Below are 13,108 nucleotides of genomic sequence, written 5' to 3'. Positions count from 1 at the left end.
GCCTATTGTCAAATGATTCATGCTGCTGTGCCCGTGGTGCCTTCCCCACTTCATTTTACCCCCATGACCTCCTCCTACGCTCTTCAGAGCACTAGGAGGCAGATACCGAGGTGTGGCTAGAGCACAAGACAACCCGAGTTTACCCCCAATCACAGCGTCCCGTGAAAAGTCAACAAATGAGACAGAAGAGAAACAGCGTGTAGGCTGATACCAGCTTTAGGTAAAATTGCAATGATGGTCTCCAAATTAGCTAGGCTTTCTGGCTTTGTTTCAGTGAGAAAGACGAGGAAAGATTGCTGCTGATTTCCATGTCCAGCAGGCCCTCCTCCCTCCAAGGCTGTCCCAGATCAGAGCTGTAGGGAGCAGGGCAGCTGAGAGTGTGGGGAAGGATGAGGAAGATGTGGGGCTAATGTCCTATACAAAGTTGAGTCCGTTGCAGGTGGAAAGATGCCTAGTGTACTGTGTGCCTGCCAGGAGAATTGGTATGTCCCAGCCCTGTTGTCTCAGCTATAGTGGGGGATATGCAATAATAATGATAACAAGAAGTACAAAATAACAACTAGTATTTACTGAGGGTCTTCTAGGTGCCAGATACTGTGTTAAGCACCATCTGTCTAATTACTCATTTGAAACTAGTGACAATCTTATGGAATATGTACTATTGTCTTTATATTATTTGAGATGAGGAAACTTGGGCTTTTAGAAGCCAGTTACTGGCCAAAGTTAATAGCTAAGACACGAAAGAATCAGGATATATCCCAGGCAGACAAACTCCAGAACTCACTTTAACCACTAAAGTGTACTGTGTTAAGTAGCATGGAAAGGTAGAGACGTTTTAGCCTAGGGTCCACTTCTGGATGTATATCCTAGAATCTGTACCCTGCACCCTCACATGTGTATGTCTGGTAAGAAGGTAGTGAATAAAGCTACTTTTTTTTTTTTTTAAATCTGGAAGGCCATGAAGTATTGTAAATGCCAAGAGGAAAAACTCTCTTAACAGCACCACTATCATCACCCTGGAAACGTGGTGGATGGTTAGCATTCTAAGTGATGACAACAGTTTGGTGTACAGGGACTTTTCCAAGAATTCCACTTCGTTGAAATCATAGAAATAATATAATATGGAGATTTCATTTCTTTGTGGTACAATTTGCCTGAAACATGGAGCCTCCCTTCTCTTAAAGACCTGAACACTCTCTATGAGTCAGAATCGACTCGACGGCAACGGGTTTGGTTTGGGTTGGAGAGTAAAATGACATTTCTCAGAGTAGATCTTTCTTACTCCTCAGCTCTGGCATTGAAACCATTCTTGAGAAGAGGGATGCTCTAATCTACCAGCATTATTTTCTGAAAGCAGTATTTAATTCTGAATTAAAATATGTAAGGCTTGATAATAGCAGTTTCAAACTGCCTTTTTCTTTATCACTGAAGAAATAAATTTCCATACCAAGAGCATTATTTATGCTAATTGAGTCATTTGCTAGGGGAAAAAATACTTTAAGTGCTGTTTTTATTTTGGAGCAGATAGAAATAAACACAGTAAACTTTAAAAAATTATTTTGAAAATCATTGTACGAATATATATAACAAAACATTTGCCATTTCAACTTTTTTTTTACATGTACAGTTTACTGACATTAATTATGTTCATCATATTGTGCAACCATAAACTTTTAAACAAAGAAGTTAGAGGAAGTCAGGAGAGAGTGAAGAGCTGGCTGAACTCATAGTTCCAGCAGCACAGTCAATGGATTCCTTCCTTGTAGTTAAAGGTCATGCTGCTTGTTAATTTCAATAATACAGATACATGCTTCTAAACTAGGTTTTCTAACAGACATCTGCTTTCTTGTGTAATGAATGTTAACACGCATTAGGAATGAGCCTGGGGTTGAACTGACAGTCAGCAGCAAGGATACATGTGGTATCTATTATTTGTCAGACACCAGGGACACTGTGGTGAAAAAAACATACTGTCGCTGTCCTTGACGAGTTTGAAGTCGAATGAGAAGACATTGCTTATTGACTAAGTAAATGACTACTAGTGTGTGAAATGCTACAGAACAGAAGTTCCTAAGGAAAGAGAGTCAACGAAATAGTCTTCTAGAATAGCAGAAAGGTGTATGACCACGAAGTTATTTTGAATACTCCTCTCCCCTTTTTACCCCATATCCAAAATACTTCGTAGTCATAAGCCTTTCTACTATTCCAGAAAAATATTTCATTAACTCTTATTCCTTAAGAACTTCTCTGTAACATTTCACATAGCAGTAGTAGTATTCAAATTGGATTCTTATTTCTACATGATGATTAGTTTCTCAGGCTAATTTTTAAAGTCTATTCACATTATATTTAAATAAGTAGCATAGTTGACGTTGTACTACTTGGTAGATGAAATACGTGAGCTATGTTTTTCAATCTGAATCCGTCTTTTAGGATTTCCCTTATTACCTCCACTATTGCAGCCTGAGGCACTTAATTAGACCAGAAACAGATGTTCGCTCCTTTACAAATGGTGCCAAATTCTGTGTTAAAGCGTATGAAATTTAAAAAATGTGCTTGCTTCTGTATGGGAAAAAATTTAAAAAAAATGTTCTGCTCACCTTACAAAATAAATTTCCTGGTAATTAATTGGTCAATCCAGCTGGTTATGACTTCAGTGGTAAAAATGATGTAGGATTCTCTTTTTGTCTATGCTGTACTTATTTCCCAATCGGGTTTTAAGTGAGTTCATTTTAAAACCAAACAAACCCTACAATGGAGCTTGTCTGGGCTTTTCTAAACCAAGAAAAGCAACATCACAGAACATACCTCGGACAGAGCTTCCGGAACTGTAGAGTGTTTGAGGCAACCGAGATTGAACAGAAAGTAAGCTCCGTGATTCTCCCCTCTGCAGAGTGTGGTGATGGTGGTCTTCAGTGAAGACAAAAACCGAGATGAACAGCTGAAATACTGGAAGTACTGGCACTCTCGGCAGCACACGGCCAAGCAGAGGGTCCTCGACATTGGTAAGTTGGCCACAGTCTTTGAGGAAGTGACATGTTGTCACGGTGCCAAAGGGGGCTCAGCACAGTAATCACAGCGAGCACCCACATCACTTTTGGGATATGCCAGGCTAGTCTATGCACTTTTCATGTTAACATATTTGGTTCAAATCAAGCCAAAAAATCAAAATCAGGCTAGGCCAAGAGAAAAGGACTTTCTTTTCCATGAAAGGCAACTGTGTGTCACATAATAATAGAGAGATATTCAGCTTTACAAGGATAAATTGCGTTTCTAGAGCGTGTTTCCATGCCCTCCCATGTTGGAGCCTAGCAGATAGGCAAGGAGGTCAGATGAACGCTTAGCTGTGTGACATGAATAAACTCAGGCTCATGTAGCGCTAAGGTACTTGGTGAAGGTTATATGATTAAACAGTTAGCTCTAGTCACTAGTTCTCCAACCATTGCTGCTTCTACTCCAACACATGCCTATTACAAGCAGTACTAGGTGATCAGGCTAACTGAAACGTTTGAGAGATTGGAGTTTCTGTGCCAGTAAAGAAGGAATGAACATGCCAGGCACGTTTTCTGGAGTCTGTATCCTCCTAAAAATGATGCCTGTCCTTTAGAGATGTGTATCCTTCTGGATGGTCATCACTCAGAGTCCAGTCAGGGAAGCAGAGCCCACGCCAAGTAGCTCAATGGAGGGGATGTGTTGCAAAGGTTGGAAGGGCTGAAGGTACAGTGAGGCAATCCAGAGATGAGCAATGGCAGGAATCTTCAGTTATTACCTGTAGGGCTGAAGGAACAAAGGGAGGAGGTGGTGTTAGCAGGAGCCACCCAGCAGGAGCTCAGCCCATGGGGAACTTGCCTCTGCAGGAGCTGGGACCACAGTGAGAGTGGCTTTCCAATGGAAGGTGGAACCCCAGAGGAATCATCGTCAGAGACATTTCTCAGTGCTAAGAGGGAGAAGAAATGCCCTGGCTTCTGCCTGCCTCCCACTCTCCTGCCAGTGCTTCCCATTGCCTAGTTTAACCTAGAGCCAGAGGGCACAGGACCCTAGAAAATGTCGTATGCAGGAGTCTGCCTCTGAGAGATACAGAACAAAGCAGGGGAAGGCGGAGAATGGATCTTAAAACTTCTAAAAGTTACTTAGAAACACAGATAGTGACATGTGTTTCTAGGTAATTTTAACGCTTTACTTAATGCTGTTTCCATAAGAAATAGGTGGTTTCTTATTTGTAGGCTTTATCACTCCATTTTGCAGACCAAGAGGAGTGGAGGTAAAGTGAAGGCTTCCATTGTGTTGAGTGTCGGAAGGTATTACCTGGTCATTAAAGGGTTGTTTGTTTTGATTTCTTACCCACTGCAATGATGGATTTGTTCAAACTTTCCACCTCACCCTTGCCAAGATCCCTGTGGTCTATGGCAGAAAGGTGCCTAGGTTAAGGTTAGAGATCAGCTTTGAACACATGGAAACTAATGACTACTTTATACTGCAAAATGGCTCAGCCACTCTTCTCCCAACACACACACACACACACACACACACACACCCTTTCTATTAACCAGTCAAACACACTTATTTGTTTTATAAATAAGTAAACTGATGTCTATAGAGGCTCATCCCCACTCTACCTCCTCTTCCTCTCAAGTGACTTGTCCTTGGATAATTAGTGCAAGAGTTGGGTTAAGAACAAGCTTCCTAACTCAGATCAATGCACTGAACCTCTGGGACAGGCTGACTAGGACAAGAGGTTTGGGGATACTTGCCTTAAGCTGCTTTGTAGCCAATCTGCATAGAGCAGAGGAACAATTTTATTTTATTTGAGAATTTAGCCTTATAATTATGACCCAAGAAAATGAGAGGAGCAATTAAATAGAAATATGGACTAGGTCCAAACAAGGCAAATAATAAAAGAATCTTACTGGCATACCTGTTGATTCAACTTTGGTATCGTTACAGGGTTTATTTATTTATTTCGGATTAGAATGATGTCTCAGGTCTTACAGGACTTCATATCTCATTTGTTTTCTTTATCACCTCTTCCCTTCCTTCAGACTCTTCTCCTTCAAAGAACCCTATACACATGCACACACACACACACTTTATCTTTGAGATTTGTGACTTTTACTAAGTAGCATCCTGGCTAGTTGGGCTACTTGCTTTGAACCTAAGATCAAGGCATTGAATAAGCGCCTTAGATTCAAAGGGATGATCTCTTTTCTGAGCACAATCTATACTCGCAACTTCAGCTAGCCACCTGCCAGCTGCTTTCACTGGGTGAGGGAATGTGCAAAACTATCATCTAATTCATTATTATGCTGTTCTTCTGGAATAAAACCACGTGTTCCTCTGCCAGTGGGTTATTAGCACCATTTTTGTACATAAAGGAGAACGAGCCTGGGACGGCATGTGCATTTGGACATGTGCACCATTGGTCGTGACTCTGGAGTGCTGTGCTGTGAGTGTTTATGAGGCCACAACCAGGAGTGTTGCGGAGGGTTACCTACCAATGCCTGTCTAAGGTGAGGGGAAGTGAAAGTGCTATCCATTTGCCAATTTTGGTTAAGGACCTTGTAGTGGCCTAAAAAAAGAGAAAGAAGAATCCAAAATTATTTAATGTATTTCTTTATCAAAGCCTCTAAGAAGCTGGAGGTTAAAGGTAGGACTCAAACTGCATTTCCCAAATTTTTACCAGCAACTGTGAATTGCAAGTTGGCCAGCAAGTTCAACTGAGCCATCCAGGTGGTGGCCTTGAAGCTGGAGTTAGAGGTCCAGATGAGGTCTCTCTAGCTAAAGCAGAGGTTCATAACTGCTGGTCCCTGGAGTCTATGGTGGGCTTTAGGGCCACCACACACCTCCTCAAGTTATGCATGACACAGTCCTGCTTGCGTGGATACGTGCCATTTTTCATCACGTTTTCCAAGGTGCCCAGGATACCCAGACGTGTGTGCCTGCCCTTGGCCGTTCTGCCTCTACTCCAGGCCTCCATCAGCAGCAAAGCTCATCCAGCTTCACCTCCCATTGTGCCTTTTCTTTGTTTGGCATCCCTGCAGCACTCATGCTCAAGAATTGTTCTGCTGACTCTTGTACCCTGTAATAACGATGCCTCGCAAACATTCTTACCCCTTTCCATACAGAAAGTAGGTTGTCAGTTGTTCTTTGAGGCCCGTCCTCTCATCTCCCACAGCTACCATATTTTTCCAAAAATAATGTGCCCACATAAATAACGCACATAGCATGCCTAGGAAAATAATGTGCAAAGGGGTTGTGCGGTTCGCAAAAAACTTATAATGTGTGGATTATTTGAGGAAAAATATGGTAATTCTCTGAGCAGTGTGCTAGCTGCCTGATAGGGAGAAGACTCCGTGTCTACAGGGTAGTCTTGTCTCTGGAGAGTGGGAGCCTGAGGAAAGAGGCTGCTCCTCAGCTTTGCGCCCTGGCTGTCCAGGTGCCTCATAACATGAGCCGAGTTCCTAGTGAGGCTCTTCCTGCATCACACCAGGCCTGTTCCTGCATTAGCTACTCCTTCTATCCAGAATGGTCTTTGGACGGATATTTATACTATTGCGCTCTCACTTCTTTCGGGCCTTTGCTTGTTACCTTATCAGAGAGGTCTTCTCTGTCACCTTACCTGAATGTTGTACCCTCATCACACTCTGTCTCCCTTATTCTTATTTTACTTCAGAGCACTTAGCACCACCCAAGATGTTTGTTTCTTACATATGTTTATATTTCTTATTGCTTTTCCCCCTCCTGCTAAAAAGAAAGCTCCATGAGAGCAGAGACTTGTCTGTTTTGTTCTCTACTCTAGCCCCAATTCTTAGCACAGGGCTTGAGACATAGTGAGTGCTCAATAAATGTATGCTAATGAATGAATGAATGAGTAAATGAATAACGAGTGGATGAAACTCTTATGCTGGCAGAGTGTAGGCCTCTTGAAGGAATAAATTGTCTCTTAATAACAGCTGCCATGCATGCGTTCATTGCCTCCTATGTTTCAGGCACTGGAATACCTCATATATCAACATTTTGTCCTCAAAGCTACCCATTTTGTTGTTTAGAAACTGAGACAATGAGAGGTTAAGAATTCTACCCAAGGTTACAACCTGGTACGTGGTGTAGGTAGGATGGGACCCAAGAATTCCAGAGTTTGCACCCCTTGTTGTCTTTATTATTCTGTGCTCTCGCTCCACCCTGTATCATCCCTCTCTTCACCTATATCTTGTCCCCTAAGTTAGTGCTTGGCACCTACCGGGCACTGGTGTGTTAGAGTAACTGAAGACATTCAGACCTGGAGAAAGTTCTGGGGTCTGGGTGGTAGGATTCTTGACTGCTGTTCTGACATTTCTGAAAGTCGACTCTGATTAGTTCTTATGCACTAGGTATAAACTTTATTTTGGGGGGAAAGGGGAGAAAGAAACATTAGCAATTACTTCTGACTTGATATAACTAAAACAAACAAACGCAGGCCCAAGTAGATCCTGCTGCTTTTCAAAGTCACACAAGCAGCGTTCTCCAAGTCTGACAAGTTCCTTCTTCTGAGTTCACTGAGCAACAACAATTATTCAAGGTCATAAATAAGTTTACATTCTGCAGCCCAAGGGGTATTCCCCTGTCAATATACCTCCTGTATGGAATAGCCATGCAGATTATATTTGTAGTTTAGTTGTCTCTGAATGTGAGATCCCCTTTATAATGAAACATGGAGTTAGTCATGGCCCCGTATTTGTTGATACCGGCTTGAAAAAAGGCATAGTTAATTTCACATTCATTCGGCAAGCATTTATTGAGCACCTACAATGTGCCAGGTCATTTGTTAGACAGTGGTGATTCAAGGGTAATTAAGGCAGACCCCTTGCCTTCAAACTACTCAAGTGCTGTGGGAGTGGAGGTTGGCTCAGGACTGAGTTCAGTCAGAGACACATTGATTTGGAGGCACATAGAGCCCACAGGTAGCAGGGTGGGAGTTCCCCTGGACTTGTTTCACAGTGGCGGTTATCCCGTTTTGTACAGTGTATGCCGTTTAAAAAACATTTGCAATGAATTGCAAATCATAAAATTAACTGGACTAGATAGGAAATCTACTCAAACAGTGGATAATCCCAAAAGCACTTTCTGGAGAAGGCATATTTTTCTATTGTTAGCTTTCAAACAGGAAAGGACAAGAAGAAGAAAAAAGGTTCAGAAATTAATAGTAACTTTAGAAAATGAAAGCCAGAAACTGCAACAGATAATTTGCAGCACATTCACATATAATTTCTCTCTATGGAACAGAATGAAGAGTGGCTTTACTACTTTACAATGCAACTATTCCGAAATAATGAACGTCACAGTTTTTGCGTTTTCATAATGGGTGGTATGGCTTGTAATGTAATGAGACCGATTCACAGGCACATCCAAAGAAGAAATATTACTTTACAGTCGCATCCGATATAACCACCACTGATACAATTTTGTAGTTAATTGTGAAACTAACCATATGCTCGTTATTCAATCTCTGCCTTTAATTTGGGGTTCATAGTAATCTTTCCCTGTATCAGGATGTATTAGCTATATTGTTAATATTAATCCTGTAGTTTTCCATGGTAATTAGCAGGTAATTATAGCACATCTTTGGTTATTAGCATATGATTATAGGATGTTCAACAGTGCCCAAATACAAATCCATTCCTTAAGAGTCATTTGTTCAGTTGTGTTTGATTGGTAGTAGCTTTATATGAAGGTAAAGCTTTCCATGAAAACCTAAGTTCCAGCTACATCAAAACAGTTCTTCAAGTTTAATTCTGTACAGTCTTCTTCGAAGGTCAAAGAGGAGCCTTTCAAAAAACTCTTAACAACAGAATTTCTGAGCTAACCACTGTGAATGGTTTAGCTTGGTGGTTCTGCCCAACCCCAGGAACTCTCCTTGGTCTGGAGTCATACCCCACTTTCAAATAGGAATTGTAATTAAGTAACAGTTTCATTTTTTTAAGTTTCCTAGAGGAGACTGGCATTGGTGGTTCAGTGGTAGAATTCTTGCCTTCCCTGTGGGAGACCCAGGTTCGATTCCTGGCAAGGCACCTCATGTGCAGCCACCACCCATCTGCCAGTGCAGGCTTGCATGTTGCTGTCATGCTGAACAGGTTTCAGCAGAGCTTCCAGATTCAGACAGACTAGGAAGAAAGACCTGGCTATCTACTTCTGAAAATCAGCTAATGAAAAGATCACGATGGTCCTATCTACAACTGGTCATGGGGATAGCATGGGACTGGACAGTTTTGTTGTGTTGTGCATGGGGTTGCCATGAGTTGGGGACTGACTAGATGGCAGCTGACTACAACAAGAAGAGACTGGGTTTGGTAGAGCACTACAAGTGTGCTTTCTTTAGGCTACTCTGAGAGTTATGCAGAAAAATGGGAGGATGGAGAGTTGAGTCGGGAGTTGGGGTAGTGGGTGTTGGGTGGGGGGAGAGGGGACAACTGCTGCCATCCAGGTGGTCAATGGCTGTGTGAACTCGTGGCCTAAACAGGCCCAACAGACAAGAGTATCCTACTACTCATCTCTCTCTTCACCAGGGTTTCCACCTCTGGTTAGCTTAGTTCTCTGGAGAGCAAACCTGCTTTCTCCCTGCAGAGAGGAAAATGTGGGTTTTCCTCCTTTAAAAATAACTCAAATGGAATTTTGGTTTTTGATTTTTTTTTCTAGACTGTTTTCACACTTCTGAATAGATATGAAAAGCCAATGTGATTTAAAAAAAAACAAAAAACAAAAAACCTCCTGAAAGCCCCCAACTTTAAAAATGAAACTTCATTGAGAACCAAGGTGGTAAGTCAGAGCTAAATCAGAAAAGCCAGCTTGATCCCGGCTTCCTACACAGGACCAGACGTGAGGGGGAAGCTGGGGTGTGGGCCAGGAACTCCCCAACATGCAGATCCACATTCTTCCTCTCTTTTTCATCAACTCTAACTGTTATCACATTCATGTGCTGTATAAGACATGCTCTGTTTTATAGAGAAGTGCTGTAGCTACAGTTACTGAACATTTTTTTCCATCTTCAACATTTGGTTAGGAAACATTTATGTAATAAAAGTGCAGTCGGCTATGAAGTTATGTATTTTAAAGCATTGTAAAATCCAAGTTTTTTTTTTAAAAGGTTAATATTTGTTCAGTGAGAAAATAATAATTTTCAATGATAATTAAGCCACGGTAGGTTTTCATTTATTGCACACATGCCTCAGTATGAATCCTAGAAACTCACTTTGTTGAGGACAGCACCTCTGGGGAAGAGTCACTTCTTCTGCAGGTGTGACTAGTGAGGACCTAGGGTTCCCTCCTTGATTCCCACAGGGAAGGGTCCAGGACAGGACCAGAGTTAACAAGCCACCGGTGTGTCTTGGGTCACTCTGCAACATCTGATGCCCTGCAGACTCCCTTTCAGGCCATTGCTGGATCTTTGTCTTTCCTTTCACGCCCACATGTCTTAAGAAAGGAGCCTATACTCCCTGCCCCTCATCCTGAACTATTATTCAATAGTTATTATTCAATCCAGCCTAAATCGGCCTTTTATTAAAATTTTGAAATGCCAAATCTGTAAGTCTATTTTCATCCCTCACTACTTTTTCCTAGTTACTTCCTACCTCTCCGTTGTTCCTTCTCTAGGGTTCCTCCTGCCTAGACTAGCCCTCCTTCCCTCCTTCACCTGGAAGACATCTCACCTCTTAGGACCTTGTTCCCTGTGCCCCTTTGGTGAGATATTCCTAACTTTCCCTGGCCTCCCTTCCCTCCATGGGCTTTGGTTTACATTCAGACAATAGTACTTCGGGTGTTTCACTGGTTTACCAGTTTACATTCTGTCCATCCCACTTGAAGTGGAACTTTTTGAGTGCAGAGAGAACTTGTCTTTTTACCTTTGTATATCCTGCACCTGGCAGAGTCTGGCATGAAATAGATGCTCAATAAATGTTGACTAGTTGATGTGTAAACTCTCACGTATGGTTTTGTGTATCTCGGTGACAGTTATAGTAAGTGGACACGGGCCTAGTTAATTGGGAAATCAGGCTGGGGTTGGGTTCTCTCTTCTTGCATGCTGAAAGGATTGCTTTTGATAGTACCGTTTTGGGTGCTGGGCGGCCAAATGTCCTTTGGGGACTTTAGTGTATTATATTTAAATATTATTTTATTATACTATAGACCTTCTGATGAAACTTGTTTAACAACTGTAGGACTTAGTTGCCAGCACAGAAATACAATATAGGGGAAATGTCATCTTTTTAGATTAATTAGAAATCATTACTGTTTCAGCAAGCAAATGGGAAATTGTTTAAAACAAACTTTCCCCAAAAAAGTAGCTAGATTGGGGAATAAAAAATTACAATTCATTTAGCACTTTACCATTGTTTCTTCACTCCTCCTATGAAGTGTGTGTACCTGGTTCCAGGACATTATTGTTTAATAAGTTGTTTCTTCTGAAGTGTTTCTCCACTGGTGGCGATTCTTAAGTCTTAAGTGGACAACCAGAAGGGATGTGGCAGAGAGGTTTAAAGCATGTAATGGATGCATGGAGACCCCTCTGAGATGCTCTGTTTTAATGAGAGGATAAAGTTGTCCCATAAATAGATATTGGCTTAGATGAGTGAACTTTCAAAATTAACATGTGTGTGCGTGCATACACACACACACATGAATAACTGAAACCGCTTAGTAGACCCACTATATTTAATGCTGTAAACTGCATTATTTCCTGTCTTCATTCCTTTTCCCCCATTTTTTGGGCACTGTATTGTTTTTTTCCCTCACCGGTGGGACATTTCCTATTTAATACCTATGGCTACAACGCCATCCTATCATCTCAAACATGCAACCTATACTTTTATTTGAATTCATATTTGTGGCTTGGGGCCTAATTATTTTCTTTCTTCAGAGATACATTTAGTGAAACCACTAGTAGCCTAATAGTTTCACATTTTTTGGTATTGTTGGATTGGCTTAAAAATTATACAAAAAATACATAGCGACAGAGTCTGCTGGTTTTATGAGACTCATGTATTTATGGAACAAAGCCACAGAGGCTGGTCTTTTTAGCCATTTTTCAGCATTTATTAGAAGTCTTCCTCTCACTGTTTCTTTCAACAGAAACAGATCTATGTCTTCCCAGCACCCTCAAGTGTAAAATGAGGCAAATTTAAAGTTTTTCTTCTTTGTTTACAAAACCCAAAACTTGCCAGGAGAAAGTTTTTCCAAAATTAAATTAAGCTCTTTGAGGTTGTAGAAGCCAAAGTAAGGTGAAACTAATCTGAAGAAAACTCTTTGAACAGGCTCCCGGAATGTGGAGCCGCCGCTAATTTTTCAGCTTTTGAAAAGACAACAATTGAAATAACCGAGTGCTTAAAAGATGAGAGTTTCATTGTTCAACAATCCTGTGAGGTAGGTCCTTTTATCATCTCCATTTCACAGACAGGGAAACCAGCGTAAATAGGTTATGTAGCATTCCTGACGTCATTGCTGATTCAGCTGAACTCACTAACGGTCCCCAGATGCTGTGGTCAGTATTAAAAAACTAGGTGCCGTTGACTCAACCCCAGCTCATGGTGACCCCATCTATGTCAGGGTAGAACTATGCTCCGTAGAGTTTTCAATGGCTGCTTTTTTGGACGTAGATCACCAGGACTTTCTTCCAAGGAGCCTCTGGGTGGACTTGAACCTCCAGCCTTTCAGTTAGCAGTTGAGCACATTAACCATTGGCACCACCCAGGAACTCCATGTTAGCATTACAAAGGTAAACAATAACAGCAGTAACAATTTTCCCTCTTTTGAAGGAGAAATTTATTTTCTTAAAGAAATATATTTAAGAGAAGTGGAATTGCAATTTTGAAATAATATCTAAATCCTCTAAGAATGTCAGAATTGGTGGACAATAGAGGAACAGCAGCATGAGTAATTCAAATAGCAGTTAATGCAAAAATAATTCACATATTTATTATATTAAGCAATAAAACAAAGAATAGAAAACTGAATAAAACATGAGTAATTCATGCATTGTAAAAATGTAAATTGTTTACAGAAGCATCATCCATGTAGTCATTCATTCAGCAAACTGTTGGAAAGTGCCAGGTACTTTTGGGTGAATCACAAGATAATGTGTGGG

At 41.2% G+C, this 13,108-nt stretch overlaps 1 protein-coding gene across 1 annotated transcript in view; it reads left to right on the top strand.

The window, feature by feature from the left end:
* Positions 1–13,108, top strand: part of GRHL2 (grainyhead like transcription factor 2) — a 111,793-nt gene that overhangs the window by 22,629 nt on the left and 76,056 nt on the right. The window contains exon 6 of the mRNA XM_012559693.2: positions 2,894–3,005. Within this exon, the coding sequence (XP_012415147.1) occupies positions 2,894–3,005 (112 nt within the window). The remainder of the gene's footprint in view (positions 1–2,893; positions 3,006–13,108) is intronic.

This window comes from Trichechus manatus, unplaced genomic scaffold (assembly GCF_000243295.1).
Source record: "Trichechus manatus latirostris isolate Lorelei unplaced genomic scaffold, TriManLat1.0 scaffold00009, whole genome shotgun sequence".
NCBI lineage: Eukaryota > Metazoa > Chordata > Mammalia > Sirenia > Trichechidae > Trichechus > Trichechus manatus.
Note: the sequence above shows the minus strand (reverse complement) of the source record. Positions and strands in the feature narration are given on the sequence as shown.